Below are 25680 nucleotides of genomic sequence, written 5' to 3' on the forward strand. Positions count from 1 at the left end.
ATTGCTATTGCATAGAAAGATTAATTCATATCTATTCATCGAGCTCTTCTTTGGAGACAAGGTAAAGGGCTTCACTCTCATACAGCCATTTCATGTCTACTCTTTTATAGCTTAAATCAACTGCAATTGAGCAGCTCTATAACGCACGCATACAATATACAGTTAATAAGCTCACGTGTTGAAAAAGAAAGCAGCATTTCCCCTCAAAGGACAGCTGAGACTGATGGGAATTCTTTCAGTGTTTTGTTATTCTAAAAGTTCTGAAATATGGTTTTCATTTTTCTTCATTCTAACATTGTAGACAAATTCAAAACCAAAAAGGATCAAAACCAAACATGTCCCGGTTCATCTCGCTATTTTTCAGACTTCTGTGTTTCGTGCGTTCTGTTCAGCAGTTGTTTGCCGTGTTCCACAAATGGAGTGTTCAATAGCTGGAGAGTTGGAGCCAACGAGAGGTCCTGACTCAGACACAAGTGATGATGAGAGCACAGGCTGCACTCCAGTCCAAAACATTTTATTTTTGGCAGGAGGTCACTATTCTGGGACGTTCCGCCCTTCCGTGTGCATACATAGAAAGGCCTGAGGAGAGCATCAGCAGGGGAGAACAGGGATCAACAACAACAGCCATGACGTCGATGAAGTAAGATGCATCATGAAAAAGGGGGGGTGTTTGGGGAGGTGGCAGGTTGCACAGCAGCTTAATGGTGCAGGAAGGGTATGCAGGCTGATGTAGGTTAAACAGTGGCCCCCATACGAGATTTGCTAATAGAATAAATAGACGGGAATCAGCCGAGTAATCAGCTGATGTGGGCAGGCACTGACATCTGTTGCCATCAGCTGATATAGTGGGATTTTGGGCTCGACTCCTTGGCCTGCCTAAACTAATGATCCGCTCAATTTGATGGCTCAATGTTGGATGAAATATGTCATGTAATTCACTCAGGACATCAAGAAATACCTCCAGTGAACTGCGTGCAACTGTTTCAGAGTCTGTGTTGGATAATCAGTTTTTTCTACAACCTATGCAAACCAATTTGATGCACCGTACGCATCAGTCAGACAACTACTGTATGCACTGATCTACCCTCAACCACATGCTAGTCGCTGTCAGTCCGCGTTACGTCTCTGAATTTGACCCCATGTGTTCTTCGCTGAGCACCACCAGTGCCTCCCACTGAGCGGCATGCAGAGTCTGAGATGTAATCTCCTCTGCCTTCCCTTCCACAGTTGTCCCCCATTGTGCCACGGGACTGTGTTTTTTGAAGCCCAGGTAAAGCCGACCTCCATGTGGCTTCTCCACCACTGATTGTGATCAAAGTTCTGTAAGTGGATTTCTATCTCACCTGGATTCACTTGACTGGTACATTGATTTGTATCTGAGCCAAAGCCGGTTTCAAATGAGAAGATGTGGGCGTATGTGATGGATGACTGGATGAAACACTGTACGTGCCAGTGTGAGTGCTTTTGTATTTGGTGCGTGTCCAATAAATCTGATCCAGGGTGATGAGATGGGTTGATTATTTATTTTTTTCTTGCATGGTCAGTCTCATTACTGTGAAGAATGAATATTGTGAAATTGTTTAACACACAAGCATTCTTTTTGTGTCTGCTTTCTCATACACACAGAAATACATGAGCGCTTCGTCTGCCGACATTAAAACTCGGTTCCAATTCCTGCAACTTAAGAGGACCTGTGGCGTCTATAGCTGCTGACTCACACAGACATAACGTCACCGTTACATCCACTACAAATGAACATTGACTTTGAAACAGCAAAAAAACTGCCCCCGTTGTTTCAGGCTTACAGGAAACGTCTGCGATCAGCATATGGTGTACACGCACATTTATATGCACAGACGGGGGTTCTCTCAAGTAAGTCTATGTTTTATTTTTTCGCAGATTGGAAGTGACACTCATCAGAAGATAGAGTACTGCTTTACTTAATATCATACAATGAGTGGGGGATATGGATGAGGTCTCCTATCCTACAATGCGTTTTACTGTGATATAGCTGAAGCATTTCTGTCAATAGTCTAATGCAGACAGATGTGCTAAAGAGAGAGATATGTCAGTATAGGTGGTAAGGAAAAATCTTGTTGTGTTTTGTCTCAGTGTATAAAGTCATATCGCCAACCCCCATCACGCAAAACGATAAATTCAGAATCAGCCTTTTTGTATGAGGCGTGTCCTCCATTTTCTTGCATATATTCTTATGGTCAGACCACGTACATTAAGCCGGGCTCGCCGCTCAGAGACTGTATCACATGACCATAACAGACGGCCTCTGTCAGATGTCATTAGCCAGCAACTCTGTTTCCTTCAGACAGTGTTGAGTCGCACACACACACACACACACACACACACACACACACACACACACGGGAAGAGACACAGGCACCAGACACCACAAGCGCGAATGCAAATACAAAAAAGAACTCACACGTGCAGCTGTTGTCATGCCAGCAACCGGGGGCCTCTCGCACAGCAGGAGTTAGCTGAATGACTGCATAAAGTAGTCTGAAAAAGTTGTATTTTATCTTTATTTTCTTTCAAACTATAGTCCAAGGAGCTGATTTAATGGGGCTCAAAAAATACCCACGTATCTGCTTTGTGTGATGAGCCCTGGGTGTTCACAGCCATAAAAACACACACCGTCTTAACTCTGCCCATGACACAGATTCAGATTTCCATCTCCGTGAGAAATGCCTGGAAGGCACGCCGTTGGAAATATAGCTCAAGGTAAAATAAATGTTCGTCTGAGAGCATTTCCCACAACTTTCTTTAATTGGTTGTAACATTTGCAGACTTCTGTGTGTTTTACTGCCAATTTTTGAAATGCACAGACAGTGTGCGCAAGCATCTTGTCGATTGCCAAGCAGTCGACTGAAGCGGATGTTGACCACTTGGATTGTCCTGCCTTTGGCTCCACTGGGTTTTTTTTTTTGGCTGCATCCTCCTCCCTCTGCTGAGCACTCCATGTTTGCCGTCTCCAAGATGTCTCCACATTTAAAAGTGAAATCCAACATGTTTTTCCTTGCAATGTGTTTCCCAGAACAAATCTGAACACAGACCTTAACTCAGTGTTGGATTGTGTGCCCCCCCCAAAAGCAACAACGATCTGTTTCTGGATTATCAAAAAACAACTAGTTGATTTGAAGACTAACCAAGCTACAGATGCACACAGGAATGATACGGTATAATGTTTTCCAGACCTAACAGGCACATAAAGCCCCCAACAAAATCTACATTTCTATCATATTGATATTGATATCTGTGTGCCAACATGTTCTTTAATCATCACTTGTATTTCCCTGCTATACAGAGCAGACAGCAGAAATGATTAAATATGCATTAGAGTTAATAAATGCTCAGTGTGTTCAGATGCTCCACACGATGAAGGTCTCAGTCATTATATCATCTTTCTTTTGAGCGAATGGTTTTTATAGTCAAATTAAACTGTCAGAATCCCTCACAGTCCAGATAACGTAAGTCCACTCCATCCTGGTGACAGGTGATCTGTTCACAACATTAGCTGCGCAAACTGGCACATCAATAATGGGGGATTGTGAAAGGAAATCATTTTTTAAAAACCATTAATTATACAAAACTAAGTCAACATCAACATTCAAGGAAAACATTTTTTGCAAGGCGCTGACAAACTGACAGATAATAGTCATGAGCGTCACGGTCATGAACACACACAACCATCCTTGAATTGTCTCCATAAAAACTAAGAAATAGTACACCACACACACACACACACACACACACACACACACACACACACACACACACACACACACACACACACACACACACACACACACACACACACACACACACACACACACACACACACACACACATACATATCATTGACTTAAAATGCTGTACGTATGCAAGTGTGTGTGTCAGAGAAAGAAAGATAGATAAACATACTAAATCCATGTCTGGTACAGTCAATGGCCCAATTTCCTGATGGGGGAGAACAAAGAAGCGGAGGTTTTAAATAAACCTGAGCACGGTTATAGGCCAAAATCCTCCGAATGAGGACGGCTTAAAGGATCACTTAACCTAAATCACAAAAAAAAACATATTTACTCGCTTTGTGGTACGAAGCCCTGCAGAGTTCTCCCCCTTTGTTGAGAAATCGACCATGCCATTGACTGGAATTAATTTGCGCTGCTCACAGCACTGAAGAGGTATTATGGAAGAACTCAAAAGCAATATCTCTTATAAAAGACAATGGCCTCGATCCTCTGGATAATTCACAGATCACAATGTCAATGGTGGTCCTTGGAAAAAGGCCATTTTCTCTTTTTTGAGCACAGCAAATAAGATGTAATTCGTCCCCATTTTAGTTGGGTACAGGCGCAGTTTCTTTGAAGATAAATATCTCAATTGGCAAATAAAACCAAAAAACGTCATTATGGTCCCTTGAAAGTCAAAGACTCAAATCATTGAGTCACTCTGCGGCTACTTCCGAGGACATTTCATTCCCCAGGAGTAGCTCAGGAGTTAGCGCTCCTCGCTTTCATGCCAAAGAAAAATCTTTCCACTACGTGAATTTGTCCTGTTAGCTTGGTGAAGATGTTCACGAAGGGAACAAGCAGCTGTGGACTAAGATGTAGATACCCGACCCAAACCCGTCACGTAACGACAAGTCGGGCCTGTTTTGGACAAAAACTTTGAAATAATATTCGGGTTCAGCTCCCACTGGGTTCAGACACCAAAAAAAGCAGACTAATTAGCAGGTTCAGGTCGAGCTCGGTTAGTTTTCTCTCGGTTTTGGATAGTAAACCCAGAACCAGGGCAAATCAGAGACAATAAATCTGGCTTTTGCTTGAATGTCAGCATCACTCTGAATGTCCTGCTGCCAAACCCTGATTGAGATTTGAATTTGACCGTTCAATAGTCAACAGAATATGAAAAGAAATTGAAAATTCCTTTTGAACAACCGAATATGATCTGACAAAAATCGGAAACATTCTGACATAAAAAATATGACTAACTTGAATAATAAACCATGTCTTTGGTGTTTAAGACTTGCATGACTGTACATAGTCTCAACGGAATATATGTGAATCTCGTAAAATGAGCTGCAAGTGCCGTGTGAGACGCAGTTATGGCGTTTTCTCATTTGATTCTGAAATGTTCTCATGTGATTGGTCTTGATTTTTTGGGCCGTTTCTCCTGATAATCTTGTTGTGGTTTTATTGCCAAGTGAAACACGAGCTGTTCGGTCAGAAGTGCTGACTTTCTGCTTCCGCCGTCTCTACACTGAAGGAGATCTCGAGTGCTGAAACTGCATCTGCTAAAGTGAGTTAGAGAAGTCCTGTGTTCAAATGGTTTCAGACAGGACGTCTAAGCAGAGCTGAAATGAAATGTGTTGGCAGATCTGGCCGCTGCTAAAAATACATGGGTCCAGTGTGTTTTTCCAGTGCTCATTTAAAGGGGCTAAATAGATGTTATGTTATGTAGCTATGACATTATCAGTTAATTTTGGTGGAAAAGCTTGAATTTGTTTTCGAACTGTATTGTTAATAAGGGAAAGGCCTTAGGAGCGAAAATAGAATATAATGGGCAGAAAATGCTCAACTGGGAGGTATCAACATCTCAAGGTGGGGATAAAAAAAGAGACATAAAATAAATATGTGTAAAAGCTTTTGTTGGATCAGTGATCAATCATCATCTTTTTGAAAATGGGGCTTGTTAAGGAAGAAAGTCTTAAACTCCCACCGGCCATATGAAATAAAAGAAAACCTCAGAGTATAATAAATGCTTCTTGTCGCTACTTGGACGAGGTCACCACTCCAGACCACTAAATTATGCAGCACCCCCTAAGCCATGTACAGCGTAAAAGGGAAGCTGTTATATACACAAAAGCTGGCATTACAAATGTCCGTGTAGAAACTTGGCAGTCCCTGCTTGGCACCAGCCGCAGTCCAATATTAGGGTTCAAAAATCCGGACCTATTTTGTTTATTTGCTTTTTGAAACACGAGAAAGAAGTGTAGAGGTGAGCAACACCCCTGCAAGGAACACTAGTGTTTTGGATTTTACAACCACTCAAAAAAAACACTGATACACTGAACAGAACCAGAGGTCATACTGTGACACAAGTGACACTGCATCACTTATTAACACAATTCAAATTCAGCTTTTATCTATAATTGTGAGAAATTACATTTCAGACACTAAAAGAATCATCTTTGACCATTGTTATGTTGTAGGAGTGTTCATTTAAGTTCAACTTCAGACTACATGACTTCCGTAGTCGTCGGATCGTTGTGCAGCTCACACTGAACGACTTGCCATCCTTGTGAGTTCATACAACAGCGGATCACACACAGCATCATCTTTCTTCATGACAAATCCCTGACTGGTTTGTCTGATCTCTCCCGGTTCCGCCTCCATATACTGCCTTTACCCCGTCCTACATTCTGATTGGCTGTAGTTGTCGCTGATTTGTCTAGATATCACCCTGCTTCAGAAGAGGCAACGTGTGGGCTAGGCATATAACGCCATGCATTGCATTGTTGGAATGCATACGCTTTTCCCACTTGTCATTGTGGGGATTTGAATATTTCACACTCAGGAAAATTGTAGACATTAAATATAATACGCTTTAGAGTGAGATTAGATACATGTACGTGTGGTACAAATCCAATTAATGTCTCTGTAGTAAAAGCAGGTTCTGTAGGAGCGACTCGACTGTGGGTGTTCGCTTTTCTACCAAAACACAATGGATTGCAAAATGTACTTGAACATGTTTTGCTCAAGTACATAAAGGGTATTAGGACGGTTGCCTTGTTTCACCCCTGAAGGCATACCTCTTCTACCATTTACTGTAAATTAACAAATGCAGGGCCCAGAACATTGTGTCCATTACATTACATTTAAAATAGCAAAGTTACTGCATCTTGGCAACCGTGCATGTGTATTGCGACAAGGTAACAAAGAAAGAAAATGCCTGTCGCCCCGAGCTGAGAGGCGGCCCTGAGAATGTCTGATTATATAAGTCCACAGTAACAGCGGCTTTGTGAGAAAAAAAATAATCTTAAGTGATGTTTTCACTAGTGTTTCATCTAAAATGTATGAATTGTTGTTTCCTTTACTGTAAAATGGGCCCTTAAATTTATATTTAAATACTTTATACAAACATCGGGAGTGGGTCCTCTCTACGGAGGCCGCCATGTTTTTAACAGTAGCCCAAACGAAACACCTTTTGAGTTTTTATGGAAACTGAAGGTTACCACGGGTTCTCTTTCATGTTTAGAAGTGGAAGGTGAGGTGAGGGGTATCCAGCTGCAACATGCAACTTCACCACTAGATGTCACTAAATCCTACACACTGAACCTTTAAATTCTACGATCGGCTCCGTACGGTGAACTGCAACGAACCAACCTATTGAGGGTCCATCCCACTAACTTTCGGCCAAAAGCTTCTAATTTTTAGAGGTTTGGTTAAAGACTACAATGAGTGTCTATGATGTGCCTGTAATGGTGGGGGAGTTTGCAATTAAAATATACTACGTCACTTTTGTTTATGTGTATGCACAGTGCAAACCTTGTTTATAATTTTGATACTAAAAGAATCATTTGAAGATTGGAATGATGTGGTTTACTTTTTGGATTGTGCAGCCTGACAGTGGGGAGCTTTGATTTCTTAAATGTAGAGACCCCAGGTCCCTTTAGACCAGGAGACTTTTTAACCCTGGTGTAAACAATGAGCTGTGATTGTCACTTGAATGAAGCCCATTAAAATGATGGGGAATTAAACACGTAAACACACAACCTGCATGCTACCGTTTCTTGATGAAGTTGAATATAACGACAGATGGATGCTGATTTGTATTTTACTCTCCAACTTTGAAGGTACCACGTCCATCTATGGGAAGTTTGTAATCTGCTTCAAAAGGCCAAGTGGCTCAAGATAGTCAACAACAAACAATTTAAACACTGACGATGTGCTGGGACTAAGAATAGGTTAACAAGGTCTGCTTTGTCACATGGAGACAAACCCCATGAGGGAGATAAAGAGCAATTACACACCCACCATGCTAAACAAACAACAAGCGTAGCCTTATGTTTCCCCCGACAAGAAATATGGATCGGAAATGAGATATAAGAGCGACATTAAGCCTCAGTTAACTACATAAGCACAATAGGGTGTCACTCCAACATTACAACCTCTATTAACTGTTGTTGATTAAAAGTGGAGCATGTCAACAGTTTAGTCACCACGAGCAAGACATTTGTCAGACAAAACAAAAGGCAGGAACAGAAATAGACTTTGAATAAGGAATAAAGGAGGTCTATTCTTCAGCGTTGTCTGCCTGTCAACCCCTTAAAAGCCGAGGACATGATTGAAAGCCCATCTTGTATTCTCAGGCCTCTTAGGAGGTTTTCTTAGTTTGCCGTCTAATGGCAAAACTTTGCAGAACCCTTTGTAAAATCAGAAAAAGGGAAAGCACCATTCGCAACTTGACAAAGTATTTCCGAGCAGCAGTCCATTTTTACAAGCTTGCTGGACTTGAAGGGGTTAACGGTTTGCCATATCATGATCGTGACATAAGTGCGGCACTTCTCACCTCCGACGTCGGGAGGAAATATGGACATTCACGAGTGGCTTCTAATGGGCGGCTCTGCCTCGGTGACAGCTTATTACGGTAGCTTAGCCGATCCCCATGGGAGGAATCCATAAAACCACGCAACACATCATTAAGAATCTGTCCGACCTAAGCAGGGATAGGGCCTCGCGACTAATCAAATGGCTTCTGCCAGTCAAGCAGGCTCAGCACCAGGAATGCAACCCAAGTTGTTCTAAATGGCACAGCGGCATGATGGAAAAACGGCATTACTCATGGCTTTCAGACACTAACAGCATGCAGTGTTGTGTTAATGATTAAATATAAAACTTCTTGGATTTAATTCGTTTTCACATCCTGACTGTCGAAAAGTCAACAGATATTATAGCAAGGCAGAGTGATGAAGACTGCTTCCAATCTTTCACTGCGACTTTCTAAACAATCCCTCCTCGTTCCTTTGTGTTTGGGTGGTATCTCATTGTTAGCGCAGTAGAACAGAAAGAGCACCATGTTTCCTTGTTTAGTCTGGGAGGCAGCACTATGGTGAAAGAAAACAAATCAATACACTAAAAATATGTTTGTTTTGATCCCTGTATATTCGGTCGGCTTTCTTAATCCATGTAACCTTCAACAGTCAAGGGATCAATAGGTTGGAAACTAAGAGCCCCTGTTCAAATCCACTGGCAAATACTAATAAGTAGTCAGAAGAAGAATGTTTTCATGATGATACCAGGAAACGCTCCTAAGTTGCAGTTTAACATCCAGAGAAAACACATTGGCTCAAACTCAATTAGGTTAAGGAGGAGAGAGCCTGTCTGAAAGCAGCCTCCGTCCATTAGGAGGCTGTAATAATGACATATAAATGCAATTAATATGACTGATGAGTGGCAACATCCTGACAATCATTTGCCTACTTCATCATAATTGTCAGTCGGGCAAATCCCATTAGATCAGTGGATGTAATAGTGAAAGCGCTAAGGAATAAATCTATCATCGGGGTTGTCAGAGAGTTTATTAATGTTGAATATTCCGGCTTCCAACTATTGTCACCTTAACTTAAGTTTTATCATTGACCTGATGTTTATATTAAAAGTGGTGCATATGACAGCAAATCAAACGTCTTCTGAGGATAAGGACTCATTTTAGCATTTATATTACACACAAACTCTGGTTCTTTCCTCAACCTTTGATATCAAATCTTCATTACTGAAACTGCAGATAAAGCAGAATGTCACAAGCAGGGGTTTTTTTTGTTGAATCCCAATTTCTGACTTACTTACAAATAATAAAACTTTATTCAAATAGCACTTTTCAAAAACAAGTTTACAAAGTGCTTCACAAACACAGAAAAAAAAAATCACATAAGAAATCTATTTAAGAGCCATCTTATAAAAATTAGTCTTTAAAACGTGCAAAGTTGCCTTGAAGTTAGAAACAAAACAAAAACACAACAAAAAAAATCAATCCAAACGTTTGTGTCTTTGATTCGGTTACGGCAGCGCAATCTCTCTCCAACAGCCATTGTTACAAGCCTAACTAAATGTTGATCGCTGTGCCATTTTGAATGGAGCCATTAATCCAGTTTGTTGAGCTGTCTCATTACAGAGTTAATAGTGCATTTGTCCTGATTGCGGTCATGTTACACAACAGTGATCACACCGTTGCACTAATGGGTGGAGGGCACAGAGCGCACAAAGCAACATATAATGATCCCTTTGCTTCCCTCATAGCAAAATGTCTATTTTCCATTGCCTTAATTCCCATAATCGCGACGATCTATTTTTGGAGACCGGACTAAATGTGTCGACTACCGGCTGTTACATTTATCACTTCTGTCATTTTTGACTTTGTCCCAGCGACAAAGGCTGGAGTTTGTCAAGCGGAGAAGAGAACAGCCTCTTTTTTGGAAAGTGTGAGCCTGCGCGTCACGAGTAAACCTGTGATATTTGACGAGTGACTCACTACAGACGAGTGTGCTTGTCAAGCTACCCTTGGCTCACCTTCCGCTGTTCTGAGATCAGTTTCAAAACGTATTACTGCACACAGGTAGATGTGTGGAAACTGTACTTTGACATTAGAAAAGTACTTCACAAGCATCGAGAGGCGGCGAGTAAACGAGCAGATTAACACCGTGATTTATCATCTCAAATCAAAGCTGTCTCACTAATCATCTCCATCAACAAGTGTGAAATCTTGTATTTCCCCTTCTCTTTATCATGGCGTAGGTTCCTCTGCACAAGATCCTGAGAAGTTTGAGACAACTTACTGTTACACAACTAGTCAGTAGGTTGTGTGCACAGTGAGTGGGTGAGTGTGTGGACAAGAGCAAGAGTGAGAGTTAACAGTATATCTGTATAGATTGTGCAATTTATTTCCAGTTTAGTAAGTCAGTAAAAAGTGAGAGCTTCCACTTCAAGATCCAAGTGGGGGAGGTTTAGCTGACTGGGTCGTGCAGCTCCGCTTTTGTGTACATTGATTTTATATATTTTCATTTATATTCAAGTATATTCTGCTTATTTGAAATTGTCGATTTTAAAAGGAGTTCTCTAAAAACAAAAGCAGGTTTTACATGTATAATTCGTAAATCATGTGTAAATCAATTGACAGATCCTTTGCTCTGTGTTCTGCTACATGTACAGTAACTGGTTGTAACCAGTAATCATAGGCTGGGGCATTAATTACAATATCTACACAGAATATCATCAAGTTACAAGATCCCACAGCTGTGTCTTTGTTTCTCAGAATCAGTAAATATATGAAGAAAATAAATACACAGAGACATATAAAGATATATCCGTAAGGTTTGTATTGTACATAGCAACATGGAACTAAAAGCCAAAACAAATATCAATTTAGTAGTTATATTCTTTCATCTACCTTACCTGAAATAACTTCATAAAATTGACTTAGTAACAATTAACCCTTCATTCTCTGACTCATATGTTTAAACAGTGGAGACAATGAGAAGCGATTTTTTGTTGCAGCTCAGGTTCACAATTCAGCAAATGAGCTACAATTGTTCAAATTGACACAATTCCATGCCTCTAGTTGCAGGTACGAGAGTTGTAAAATAGAGTTTACAAAAACCAATTAGATAAGATTTGCTTTTCCTACTTGAATGAGAAGCAGGAAACTGTCAGGCAAACTTGTGATTTACAGCAGAAATGGAGACATGTTCACAGCCACAGCAAAAGCAGCTTCAGAATATTAGTTGTACCCTCTGGCCGTGGGTATCAACAAAATCAAATCACACAGATATGTGGCTGCCTTCAGGGATCGTATAGACACAGAGATGTAAACACATTTCAGGAAAACAGCTGGTAGTGACACAACAGCCACCCTCAATTTATTATTTTTTTTAAATCACAAAAGGAAACTGCAGTTATTTGCTTCTTAATGGTGACAAAGGGACAAGCAATCATTTTTTTTTTAATTAATGATTAATCTGTTGATTTGTTCTTTGATAAATCCAATAAAATGTCAACAACATCAATGTTGGTGTTTACTTCGATGGAACGCCGGTCCCGTGAGTGCAGATACGAACTATGAACTACGAACAGACTCAAGTTAGCCCCCCCACAAACCCGCTGTGTTTCCCCTGAGAGGACAAAAGGTCCTCAGGGTGCCCCACTTTTTTTTTGGAACCAGAACATAGCAGGAGTATAAACCCTGATCTGCCTCTAGAGGAGAAACCCCAACCTTCCTACTGTAATCTTCATCTACATATTACCTCCTTTGGAGCGCAGCTACCGAGAATTGGCTCCAGACCTCGCTGTTTCTCTCCCGCTTTGCTTGAAGTGCGATTTATTTATTTATTTATTTAGAGGAGGTGGCATTAACATTAAAGCCAGACTCCCTTTGAAATGTGTAAAACTGAGAAACAGATGGGAAGAAGATATGTCTACATGCCTATTTGTGTAAGCTATCAACACTTGTTTTAACAGCTTGAGGGTCTATGCATCACTGCATTGCATTAAATGGTATCCGTGTAGGGTCTTAATCAAATAGGTTTTAATTTGTACAGCTCCACAAACAGTCCACTTCTCACATTTCAACGACTGGTGCAGTGTTTGTTTGGAATGGGCTGTTTGCTCGGCCTGTGGTAACGCTGGTAGCAGCTTTCTTTCTCGTACTGTAAAAGTGACCTGCAGTGTTTGAGACGCAACGAGTGAAGACCGGCTGCCTGACTCAGTCTGCAGGACCTTGAACTGGAGAATCAGTGGTTATTATTTTCATCGTCCTGTTCACCCAGTCCTTACTCGCTGAGCAGTGGTCACCCGTTTTTTAAATTTGTATTAATATCGAGCACATTGCATTGATTGGACCCTTGACCATACCAAGTGTGGAAGCGATAAGATTAATGGTCCTCGATATATGCGAGACACAGACAGATATATCTGGAATCATTCGATAGATGATGACGGACCGAGGACTTTAATATGTTGAAAGATTTCACAGATAAACAAGCACAAAGCCGTCACCAAATAAAAGGGCTGAAAATCAATATGTGCCGATGGTTCACCTTGGCAATGCTCTCCGCTAGTCTGAACTTCAGACGCGTCACCTACCAGTGACCTCGGGCGCGCACGTTGTGTTACACTTCTGAGGGTAATTGCTGTTAGATCAGAGCTAATCCAGAGCCAGACAAAATACCTGAAAAAAAAAAAAAGTGCACAGTGTGCGGTGCCTCGGAGTGGAGGCGAGAGGGAAACAGCCGTGACATACCAATGAGCTTCCTCTGTACAAGTATACAATGTGTGAGGCTAATGTCTAATCAGAAGTGTGTAGTTGGTCTGGAATCACCTCTATTCATGTTCATTGATGGTGTATAAAATAAAAAAAAGAAGAAAGATTAAATGTGACCGTGACATATTCTTAAAAATGGTAAATAGAAAATGTGGAGTTCACGACATGATACATAATGCGCGTTATTTTAAAAACCTCACAGCCGACAGCATCATTCAACATGTACCAAGATTGCACAGAAAGTCTCCATGAGCCGTGCGGATGCTCGATAACAACAGCAATTTGGAGCAGAGAAACTCGTTTTAAAAGAGATGCCATTATAAAGAACCCCTGTTAGCCAAACTACTGCTTTGTACGATCTTCTTTGTGGTTCTCACAAATTAATTTCTTTGTAAAAAGTTCTGCCATTATCTTACAAACACACAACGGTGGATCACAACATCCACATTACCTGAGGTCATTCCTGATGTTTTGTTACATCTTACTGATTAGAGTAGGGGAAAGTGTTTTGATGTCTAGAAATCAACGGGCTAATATTATCCAGGGTGACGAACGGGGGGGAAAAAGAAGACTTATAAACATGTGTCCCTGTGCAGATAAAGCCGACTCCAGGAGGAACTTGGATAGATGTGCATGATGGAGCATTAAAAAAAAAAAAAAGGGGAAGCCATCAGTCGAGAGGAGATTAATGGTGCAAATTCTTTATCTGAAAGGAAATCTCGGAGATTGTACAGCTTGGAGGGAATGCAAATAGGTGGAAACACACCAGCATAGATAAAAGGTTTAAAAATCTTTTGTAGGAGCCACGGGGATGTGACGGCAGCGAGCTGTGCGGAGCTGGCGCTTTTCCAAGGTGCAGAGCAAATTCTGTCGGGAATCAAATTTTATGGGTCTTAAACATCATTGTGATCAGCTTATATGAACAATGAGTCTCCCTCTCCTCTTTCAAACACCACACACTGCTTTTCATGTTTGCAAAATAAGACCCCTTATGCGATTTCAATAATTCCATTAACTAGGTTATACAAGACCGTTTAATGACATTGCCAGGGCGATAATGAACTAATAGACAAAATTGGTTCGACGAAGAAAAGCTATAGCCTTCTGCAGGTAAAGATGAGAAACGGCGAAGAAAAACACATTTTGTTGGAGCCGTATTTCAAAATGAAATGAGCCGAACCCTGAAACTATTGAAACGCAGAGCACAGTCTTGTGTTAGCGGAGGAAAAAAAATAAAATAAAGAGCCCAAACAGAGCACAACCGGGCTTCCATGATCCGTGATCTGGAAATCCAACCTGTCAACCAGTAGGAGGACATTTACAGGCCATTTGGGTCTGTTTGAAGCCCGACACGAGGGGGGTGACCAGTGACTCCCACTGAGCCATGTTGCAGGTAAACCATACATTTCACTGGCAGTTTGATTCCGACTCAATTCCACCTTGTTCCTGGTAGATGTTGATTATAGCAGAGCAGCGGGGTGGTGTTTTTGCAGATTGCAATTTGAAGAACCCAACCGTGCACCACCTCGAATATTGAATATGATTTTAAGCAATTCCGTCTCCTTTGGCGAAAAAAAAAGGGACACTTGGTTACATTGAAATCACTCACCCAAACCAATGTATAATTGAAAAATATATGAAGGTTTAACGATAAAACACTGCTGATCCTGGAAAGTGGAAACAAACGGACAAATGAGGCTATAAACTGGAGCGAAACACTTTGCAGGCTATTTTTGGCCGATTCCTTTCAATTCAGAAAAGATTGGATTAGTCTTTGTTGCACTTCCTGTTATTGGAAAGAAGTGAAAGCTAAAGAGAGAAAAAACTTTGAAAGTAAATTGCTTGTGCCGATGACTGATCCTTTGATATGCACTAAATTAATTATGCATGAAAAGCGTTAAAAGTTTGCACATCCATAAACGATCTACAAAGAATTCCAGCAGCTTTAAAAGAAGGACTCTGTAAAGATGTGAGCGGCGCTGCCAATTCGTCAAAACGCGCTTTTCTTATGTGTCACACAGGGAGTTGGCACAGAGCGGTCTGCAACTGACTGGCAACCCGAGTATCGGCATCGGGTTTGCAGCATTTTCATTACAACTCTTGCAAGATAAGTCAGACCTTGCACACAACCGGGGGCTTTGCCCAGGCAAAGGAAACTCCACCTGCTCTTGAGCGGCCTGATAGCACTCACATGGAGGGTTGAAGGTTTCTGTGCAATACTGCAGCTTCCCGAGCAGAATTTCAAATGTGAGCACATACACAGCAGCTCGAAGAAGCAAACATCAGGGTCCATTCCCCACACACACACGCACGCACGCACGCACGCACGCACAAACAGTCTGCTCCCCGGGAGTTTCTAGTTATGTTTCATTTAGCTTGCACAGTCAGGGGTGGAGTTAATACTACTCTTTATTGTGTTCCTTCTTGTCTTGTGTTAGTAGTGGTACCTGTGTACCCTATGAAGGGGAAATTGGCAGTTAAATTATCATTGAAACACTAATGTCTCAGACAATACAGCTCCCAGGATCACTGAGACGAAGACAAACCGACACGTGAAGGTGGTGATTCTCAAAGGAAATATTCAATGAAGGTCTATTTCTCTTCGGTTTTTACGGTTTGTTGTGACACAGTTTCAACTGATGAGCTGAGCTACCCAGATGGAAATCAAATTAAATCTTTTAATAAACCAGAAAATACTTCTTATCCATCTGCCAAAGTCATTGTCTTGGATGTTGTATCTGCTTCTCAATGTGCCAGTGTGAATGAGAAGTCAATGGAGAAAATCCCCACGTAACCGTCTTCTTTATCTATCAACTATTATTCCAATCTCCATTCACAAATTAACCTTCACTAAATACACTTGGTATCAATGTTCGTATGAGGATTGATTCTCAAATTCATCAGGACGGTGCACATAGGTATCGATCTGCCCAACTTAACAGTGAATTACCTGGAGAGAAAAACATCACATTCTGATAGAAGCTGTGGAGAGTACAAAAAAAAAAAGATATATACTCCGTCCAGACTGCTGAACTCAGCATGAACTCAGCAGAACAAATCAAATCACACAAGCGAATGATAGAAATTGACTTTTAGAATACGGCCTCTATTTCTCTATTAAGGGTTAGATATAAAATCTAGTAAATCCAAATTACTTGATGTTAGAAAGATGCAGACAGACGGCCATTTGTTAATCAGCTGCACAATCCAGATGAAAAACTGTAATTTTCGACTTCTTTTTGTTTTTCTAAATTTGGGTTCAATGCGTTCCGTGTGTTTTTTCCAATTAACCTGCCCTTTCATTTCCTGTCTTCTATTCAATCAAACCGGAGCTTTGTTTGAAAGGTCGCGTTTGTTCCTCTTGCAGTAAACTACATTTGTTTGATGCAATTGCCATTTTGTGCACAGATGATGACGACCTCAAGTAGATGTTGGCAAACTCGAACTTCGTGAAATATTCAGCACGGCTACATATCACGCTCGCATTTAAAGATACTGCGTGAGAGTTGATAGATCTCACCCAAAATCCCTGAGCACTAAATGTCTGGCTTGCATTATAAAACGTGTTTTACTAAGAGAGCAAATGCATTACACGGTTTTTGCCACATGGGGCCTTCTATTATGTGGAAGGGGACACACCAGAGGAGCCCAAGGAGCAAAAAAGAGCAACTAAATGGAATTGCTTTTATAAATCAGTGTCACATTATACATTCAGTGTACGGACTAGAAAGCCCCTCTACAGTATACAAGCAGAGACGTTATGAATCTTTCGGGGATCCGCTTGCAACATGCCCTCTTGTTGGATACAACATCCAAACTGTGCTTTTTTTAAGTCCATCCTATTCCAGCTTTACATATTAAGACAAGTTGTCTTGGAGTTGTAGCGTTACAGCCACATAAAGCAATGCTTGAGTGGGGCAAGGTAGATGGAGTATTGCAGGTACTGTGACATAGATCATAGATCAAAACTCTTACGATTAGCGCTTCATTTTTAATGCTGATGCTTAAAACTACTGGTTTCATGAAAAGAGACATGATACATGGTAACACTGGTGAGAGTCCCTGCCTGATACTGAGAGCTTTTAAAAAGGCATAGAGGAGACCCCATGTTAAATGAAATGGCAACATTAGCTACAATGGCATACAATGCATTCGACAACCAGTATATTCAGCTCAGATTTCAGTTATCAGAATAAGCCATTAGGTTTTATATGAAATATACAAATGCATAAGTAGACCCCAACTTGTTTGATGCACAACACAACGGAGCTCATACCTCATGTTTATGTATAAGGTAGGACAAACACTTTATCAGGATCTACCCGTTTCTATACATATTTACGGTAAATCACCAAAGCGATTGCATCTTAGCTGACTCATTTTTAAAAAAAACACACAGTGACGGCGGCTAAATAAACAAAGAGGAAAAAGCAAAACCAAGAGCTATTGAATTTGCGATACACCCATTAGCCAAACATTATCTTTGATCTTCTTTGCCAATTAATAAAACAGTGGGAAATGTATTGACAATTGTGCACGTTGTTGCTTTGCATAAATCAGAGAAAGAGAGTCAAGTAAAACCGAGCGTGTGCATTCATCAGGGGTATTTACATAAACTTCTTTGTTCGTCCCGTCAAAAAGACATTGTACAATGCGCCTCTCAGCAATGGTAATGATCAAATGATTATCTTGAGATCAAAGCTGTCGACCACTGCCGAAAGGAAGGGGAACACACGCTGGTGGTTGAACAAAGCATTCCAAAGTTTCCGCAAAGAGGAGCCACCAGCGCACTGACCACAATTCACTCAACCTTTTAAAAGACATCGCTTAGGTCCATCACCATTAAGCTAAATGAGCGGGAGTCTTCACTCTCTGCCTGACAGATCAGCTTCCCATCGGAGCGTTCCCCATTCAGCGAGGTGAAGCACTTTTACAGTAGATTGTATGTTTTTCTACAACACTCCATTTTTTTAATACGTAGACTACAAACAAACCAGCATTTAGTGTTTGTAGACTACAAAAAGATATGGCACTATTATGCTTGTTATCACTCCAGGGGCCAGACGTATTAAAAACCAAGCAGGTTCAATGTTTTAGAATTTTCTGAATTATTCATGAATTGATCTAAAAGCAAATGTTACCAAAAGGAACAAAGAAATTTCCAATTTGCATCTTGAATTAACTGCAACACTTCCAAAAGCGTTGCCACCTGAGAGTCGACAAATCAAATCAAGCAATCTTGGTTTTCCTTCTACAACAACTTTACCACAGGTAGTTGCAGAGTGAGCACTGTTTGTAGTCACACTGAGCTAATTGGTAAATTCCCACTATCTCATGTCATCCTGTCCACTAGGTCGCCCTGTCTGCATGGTACAGTACATGCTGAGCCAGGCCGAGGCGAGTTAGCACGCATTTACACTCAGGGCTAACTTGGTTTGTTAAAAATCACACGATTGTCCCTGTCTGGCTGTTAAAAAAAGCATTGCTTGACAGTGTATGAGAAAAAACAAAAAACAAAAAGGAACAAATCAAATATTGGTATTGAACAGCCAAATATGATTGATAGCATCCATGTACAGTATGGAGGCGTCACTGACCGGTATGAAACTGATGAGTAATTCACCTTCACAGATTTAAGACCAAGTTAATAACTATGAGAAATAATAATGCTAAAACCAATAATGTCAATATGACTAAAAGCAGACTGTATAGGCCATTTTGCTTTCAGCCAAAACACAGTGCCATGATCATAGCCAAATGGGGAGTTTCTTTGCTGTAGTAAACCTAATATTTCAATATCCTTGATGAAAAACCGCACAGCCTAGACTGAAAATCTTATGGAAGGGCATTACATAGGAGGACTGGCCAGCCACAGGATTCACACCACGGATGGGACTGCACGTGGGACAGATTCATTTTGAAAGACAGCCTCCTGTAGGTCTATTATAGGAGGTCAAATGATAATAAACAGGCCATTTGATGAACTGCACAGGCTCCATCATGGATCTCAGCTGCAATGGTCTCTTTAAACACCCTCAATATATCAGTTGGATAGGATTGTTTATGGTACTCCCAAGGAAATTCTCACAAAATCTCATGCAGCAGGGCAACTCACACCTCCATCTCAGCTCTCCACACCATGTAATAACTCCCACCCCTCCTGATGACCTTTGCCCCCCTCTTCATTGCCTGTCCTGCAGTGCTAAGCTCGGCCCCTTGACATTAGACTGAGATGCGGTGCAGTGTGTACATGTTCTGTGCCACAGGGAACAGAGTGCTCCAGTACAAGCGTTTTTTTCCACTTTACCACTGTTGCCTTTAATCTCCCATCTCTAAGCGAGCATGGGTTTGCTGTAACTCCTACTTAGAAAGATACAGCAGGGCAGAGAGGGGAGACCGAAAGAGAGGAAAAGGCCGGTTGATGTGCGAGAGCTTTATACGATGCGCAAAAATAAACAAGATTTGGATGCTGTGGAAAATCAACAGCATACAGATTTCGTGCAATACAGTGGACAGAGAGACGATAAATGACGTGGAGACATTTGAATGGTTCTGACCCTGCGTTAACTGCCTGAATATTTTCAAAAAGGTGAACTCCTAATGAGGTGTTTACCGAGTCAGCCATGTTGCTAAACGTATCGATTTCCACCCAGTCCCACGTCACTTAAAATGAGCAAAGAAAATGATCTTGTGTGACAAAGCGTAGCAGCATAGAACCCGCTCCCCAGAATTTCTAAGTGTGATGCGAAAAACTTGCATTGCCAACACTTCTTGCAAGTTGCAGACTAAAACCACGTTGGAAAACACAGTTGTTTAAAGTGCAAGCCCCGAAGCTAGAAAGTTAAACACTTAATTCCTTGAATATAATCACAAAACCTTTTTTCCAACATGCACGCACACAACAAACAATAAAACATCAGCAAATCCAATGCACATCACCAAAAGCAGGTGTAGGTGTAGAAAAGAAAGGAGAAAATGAAATATGGAGGTGGCGAGGGAGGGAAGGGAAGAAGCTAGGTTTGTTTCCTCCGCACTGCCCTTTCTGCTCATCCATTCTCCATGTGACACATGTAGTAATAAATCAAACCTGAGCGGACAGGCCACACTGGGAAGGGGACTCGCTGTCCTTTCCCCCCCTTCCCTAACCTCTGACGTCTGTTCAACAAGACTAGGTCAAAACCTGGTGTATGGCTGAATGATCAATGTGGAAAAATTGAGGACACGTGAGGAGCTGTGATATTAGATGTCACTTTACAAAAGGGTGAATCATACAAAGCCGAAAACGTTAGAATGTTTTGTGCGGGATGAGGAAAGAAAGAATTAAAAAAGGAGCCGTGTAATCCAATCTCTGCTAGGTACACTAGCATATCATAAGGTAGGGGATTCTTTAAGTATGATCATTGATTATACAAAAGTATAGTGCCTTAATTCCCGTCACTATTTAGCTTGATGAATGAAAACATTAATTTTATTACATGTTTTTGTGTTTCAATCGTTGAACACAAACGAAGGCATATGAAATACAACCTGAGCCATTTGCAGGCTGCTGCTCTGCTAAACCCCCTCGTTTTAGAATCACAACGTTGTGTTGACAAACATCAGAAGATACATAAGTTAAAGATGCTTTGCGTTCCACTTTATTTGCATGTAAAATGATCCCTCACAGAGAAAGTTAGAACCTCATTCACAACTACGTCAGCTGTGCCACAGAGGTGTCCCTGCTGAGGGAAAGCCAAACCTCATGCTTACTTATATCTGGCGACTCTCTCGACAGAAAGTAATTTAAGATTGTACAAAATGTAGCTTTTTTTGAAAAAAATTGCTTAAGGTCAGAAATGTCAGTAAAGTTTGCAATACTGTCTGTCAACATCCCCCTGATGATTGTAATAACTGCTGGGGCCAACTCTTTTTGAATGATCAACAGCCAGTGGGGAAACTCCAACATTCAGCGAGCCAAGCATTGATCAGTCGGGCGCAAGGAATTTGCCAAACCAATGTTTTTACTTCCTTCCCGAGTCAGTCAGCAACAGACATTCACATTAACATTAACAGGGCTGCACCCTCTGTCGCACTCAAGCCAAATGCAATCGGACATCTGACAGTATCGTAAAATGAGACACAAGACTATGCTCATTATGGTTTGGATGACAGTCGGCTAATAAAGTAGGGCCCCGGTATTTTCAGATCTCCGTGGTGTGATTTCCCTTCCTTTTAGAAAATAGTGGGTGAACGTAGTTATCACAGGAGAGAGACGTACATCTGTGAAAAGACCTAAAGCCTGGTTTGTAACTTCACAGGTCAGTCGAGTGCAGCTCAGCGTTAAACACCGACTGATGACTCACCGGTGGTACGTGTTAAAGCAAAGCAGTGAGCAAATATAGAAAGAAAAATGGGAATGTGTTAATCTGCTGCTGAAAAAAGAAAAGCCAATTGAATTATTTTGAGCATGAAAAGGTCGAAATATCCTTCACTAAATAAAGAGGGGGGGGAAAAACAAGCAGGTGCCTCCAGTGTAATGAGACTGTGGCAGCTGAGGGCCAATTTAGCTTTGTTTACGCTTATTCTCTGGTATCAGAGTAGACGTTTAGTCTTTACTTATTTTTCTCTAGAGCATTTCGACACCAGCATTGTCACATTATATATCGTTTATTTTTAGTAGTTTCCCTGCTGTATTCTCACAAGGGCTCACTCAGACATTTTTCAGGCATTTTACTGGGGGGACTGGCAGGTTCAAGAAAATGTTGGCAGCAACTGACTAGGTCTTGCATGCTCACAGACATTGTCTTTGGTTAAATTTCAGGAAAATGTCAGGATGTCTTAAAAACAGCTACTTTCTGAAACTTTCAGAAAATGGACATTAAAATAACAGAACAGGATAATGTTGGGTGATCGCCTTGAAACAATATGGTCTACACACCATACAGCCACTATACAGACGATGTGTATTGGATTAAAAGATCAAAATGAAAAATAAAATAAATAGAAAATGACTACACATCTGTGCGTGTTTGGAAAGACTTAAGATTCCTGCAGCATCCGAATTCTAATAGGAAAGAGAAAAACGATAGGGAGGAATATTGATGCAACAAATGTAAGTCTGATGATAAAAATTCACTGTGTGTAATTCAGCTTGTTCATTTGGTTCTACTAAATCAACAACACTGTGTGTTTACGATGCCGGGTGCCACATTTCGTTTGACAAGAAGAACTCTGCAACTAATAAAAAGCTTTCAGGATGACCTAATGCATTGTGATGTTGAATACTGAATACAACAAAAGCACAGGTGACATCAAAAGTCCAGAGTCTGAAACCGCCAATCCAAACTCTTCTATCACAGGACGAGTAGACCGCAAAACCCAAACCGAACCAGCTGCCTTCTGGTGAATGGTTGTCATGACACAAATCCAGCAATATCAACATGCCACGAAAAAAAAGTTTTGCTTCAAAAGACCAATAGGCACTTTGTTTGACTTGGAATGCTGCACCACTTCCTGGCGGACAACATGGTCTGGGAAATGAAAACCTGTCGGACTTATCGAGGGTTTGACTAAAATAAAGACGTGACTGCAAAGAGGACTGAACGAAGCACATGACAGGAAACATAAGGAAGGAAAGGCCCGGTGTTGTTTTGGTTCATAGTATAAATTCATATTTAATATCATGAATTTCCCTTTAGTAATGGAAAGCGCATGAGTCACTACTATACTATAGGGATTATTTAGTTTCACAATGTGGTCAGTTGCACGAACGAGCGTGGCTGCAATTCTCTCAAGGACTGAGCGAATACACCATTTGTGGCGAAGCACATTTTCCATTATACTGTCTTCAATGTCAAACTTGTCTCCGATTCAGCTAAAATGTGTTAAAAGCCTTTTTTAAAGCCAACGTAAGTGTAACGAGTTTCGGCTCACCTCAGGCCAACGTTGCTTCATAATGTCATTTCAAACGATTTGATATCTCAACCTGTGTTCCGAGAGAATGAAGAGCACACATCATGCCTTTGATGTTTATTGCACACGTGGAACCATTAAAGCCCCTTTTCTCATCCTTCCGCAGCAGCAGCAGCAGCAGCAGCAGGCAGCCGCGCACTGGAAGGGTGAAGCAGCAAATTTGCTAGCTGGCTGACTGGGAGGACAGAGAGGCCTTTCTCACCAGTCAACGGCTGTCCTTAATGAGAATAGAAAGTGATTTACTAGCTTAATGCTCCGGGCCCTCAGCCTGTCTGCCTTCGCCTCAACGCAGCCAGTCGAGTTGGCACTATCCATACAGGGAATGAAATTAAGATCAGGGAATGCAGGGAAAGAAAAAAAGAAGAAGAAAACTTGAAGTAATGAGGCATTATCGTGGATTTTCTCCACTCCCTCACATCACTTACCTCCAACAAGTCTTCTAACAGGTATTCTGTCATACTGAGCCAATAGAGTAAAACCCTGAGCTGACTGGGGGACCGGAAAACATACAGCACTTTGCTATCATGCGTGGCTTATTGCATTCAACAAATAAAAGCGTGCGCCGCACACCGTCTGCACCGATGCGCAGTCGGAGAAACGGTTGCTTGGCTCACACATCAAAAGGGGGCACATCGCTCTATGTAAGCAAGCTCCCTTCATGCATAGTCTGCTCCTCTTACAAATATCCCTTTCTGGCTGTTGTAAAAAGGCAGAGTGATGCTATTCCCTGGATCGTTTTTTCAAAAGCGAAACTTCAAATGACCTGTCAGATACAAGTGTTGTGCCGTTATGATTCACTTGGGCATGTGTGACTAAACACACACGAGGAAGAAGAAAAAAAACAACAGGAGGATGGTTTGTTTCACTCAAAAAGCTGCCACGGCCGAATGTTGACGGCGTTGGCAAACTCCAGACGAAATATTTCATCCAGGGAAAGTTATAATACCACCAGCGAGGCATGTGTGAGGCATGAATACAGTGAGAATAAATTGCCAATTTCATGCCCATCTTTGCAGGGCCAAATTGCATTCCTTGATTGGAGCACCGCACTTAGTGTGTGCATGAAATTTTAAGCTATAATCACATTAAACCACAAAATAGGAAAAGGCAGACAGGAGGGTAAGTGAGGAGAGGGAGAGGGAGAGAGAGAGGGAGAGAGAGAGGGTGAAATGTCAATTAAACATGAGTGCTGCCTAGTTCAGAGCAGCAGTGTTTCCAATAGAAACTACTGCAAAGAAAACCCTGCATTGACATGTTGGGTTGTTGGTGTCATGCAGGCTGGACGTTAGAGTTTCAATGGAAGCGGGGGACAGGTGATCACACACACACCGAGGCACCATGAAGGCAGGGTTCGGGGGAATGGAGCTCGAGGAGAGAACGCGTCCAGCCAGTGTGGAGTGCGCCTGGTCCCTCTGCGCACAAATGTGCCGCTCGGTGGACCGGTTATCAACATGGAGGAGGGGGGGACACAGTGCCACCGCAGTTCTTACCGAGTGTGAAGTAGGGGAGAGCTGTGTTGTCAAGATCATCCATTACGGAGATTCGCCCAGGTAGGTCCGTCCTAACGAATAACAGGAGCCGGGACTCCCCCCCTCCTCCCGATGCTCCCGCTCCTCCTCCTCCAGTTCCTCCTCCGCCAACTCCGCCGCCCGCGGCACCACCTGCTCCGGCGGCGCCCCCTCCTCCGGCCACGCTCGCCGAGGCTCCGCCGGTGAAGCTGAACTCGTTCTCCCGGAGCACGGGCAGGGTCGACACGGTGACGGTCTTCACCTCACACGGCGCCTCCGCGTCGCTCTCCTTCGTCGCCCTCTCGTCGTCGGGCGACGCGCCGCCTCTGGTCCCCAGGACGGACGCGGCGGCCGCTAGTAAGAGCACCGCGGGGAGAAGGGCGCCGAGGTGCGGCTGCACTGTCCTCGCCATCCCGCTCCGTGTGTGTGGTTCCCTCGCTTTGAGCGGGGCTCATAAACCGCCCGTTCACTTATAGTTGAGTCGCTGCGAAGGAGTCGCGTCCGTCCAGGAGGCGGCAGCACAGGTGTAGTGAGGATGACATCTCTCGGCTCCGCGCGCACATCCATCCGTGTTCACACCGCGGGACAACACTCGATCAGCACGTGTTTCCCTTTTAAACACGGATGTGAGGTGGAGTCAGCGTGTTGGTCATTATCTCTCCCTCTCGTGTGGCTGTGATCACTTGTGCCTCCTTTAAATGTGTGTTTGTGGTGTGACAATGTAAATCACAGCTTTTGGACATTTTTATCATTCTTATGATTCTGTAAAGAAATAAAACAATTGCTTCATTTAACTTGATGAAAACTACTAGAACGGTGCACAGCTTCACCAGTGCCCGAATAAACCCCATATACATATATATATCTAACAACAAACAGCAAAGTA

General features: G+C 42.1%; 1 protein-coding gene across 2 annotated transcripts in view; it reads right to left on the reverse strand.

The window, feature by feature from the left end:
• LOC118125850 (astrotactin-2) overlaps positions 1-25366 on the reverse strand; it is a 248262-nt gene extending 222896 nt beyond the window's left edge. For both annotated transcript variants that reach the window (XM_035184886.1, XM_035184885.1), the window contains exon 1: positions 24777-25366. In XM_035184886.1, coding sequence (XP_035040777.1) covers positions 24777-25206 — 430 coding nt within the window. In that variant the 5' untranslated portion in view covers positions 25207-25366. The remainder of the gene's footprint in view (positions 1-24776) is intronic.
• Positions 25367-25680: the final 314 nt, after the last annotated feature.

This window comes from Hippoglossus stenolepis, chromosome 18 (genome assembly GCF_022539355.2).
Source record: "Hippoglossus stenolepis isolate QCI-W04-F060 chromosome 18, HSTE1.2, whole genome shotgun sequence".
In the NCBI taxonomy this organism is placed as follows: Eukaryota; Metazoa; Chordata; class Actinopteri; order Pleuronectiformes; family Pleuronectidae; genus Hippoglossus; species Hippoglossus stenolepis.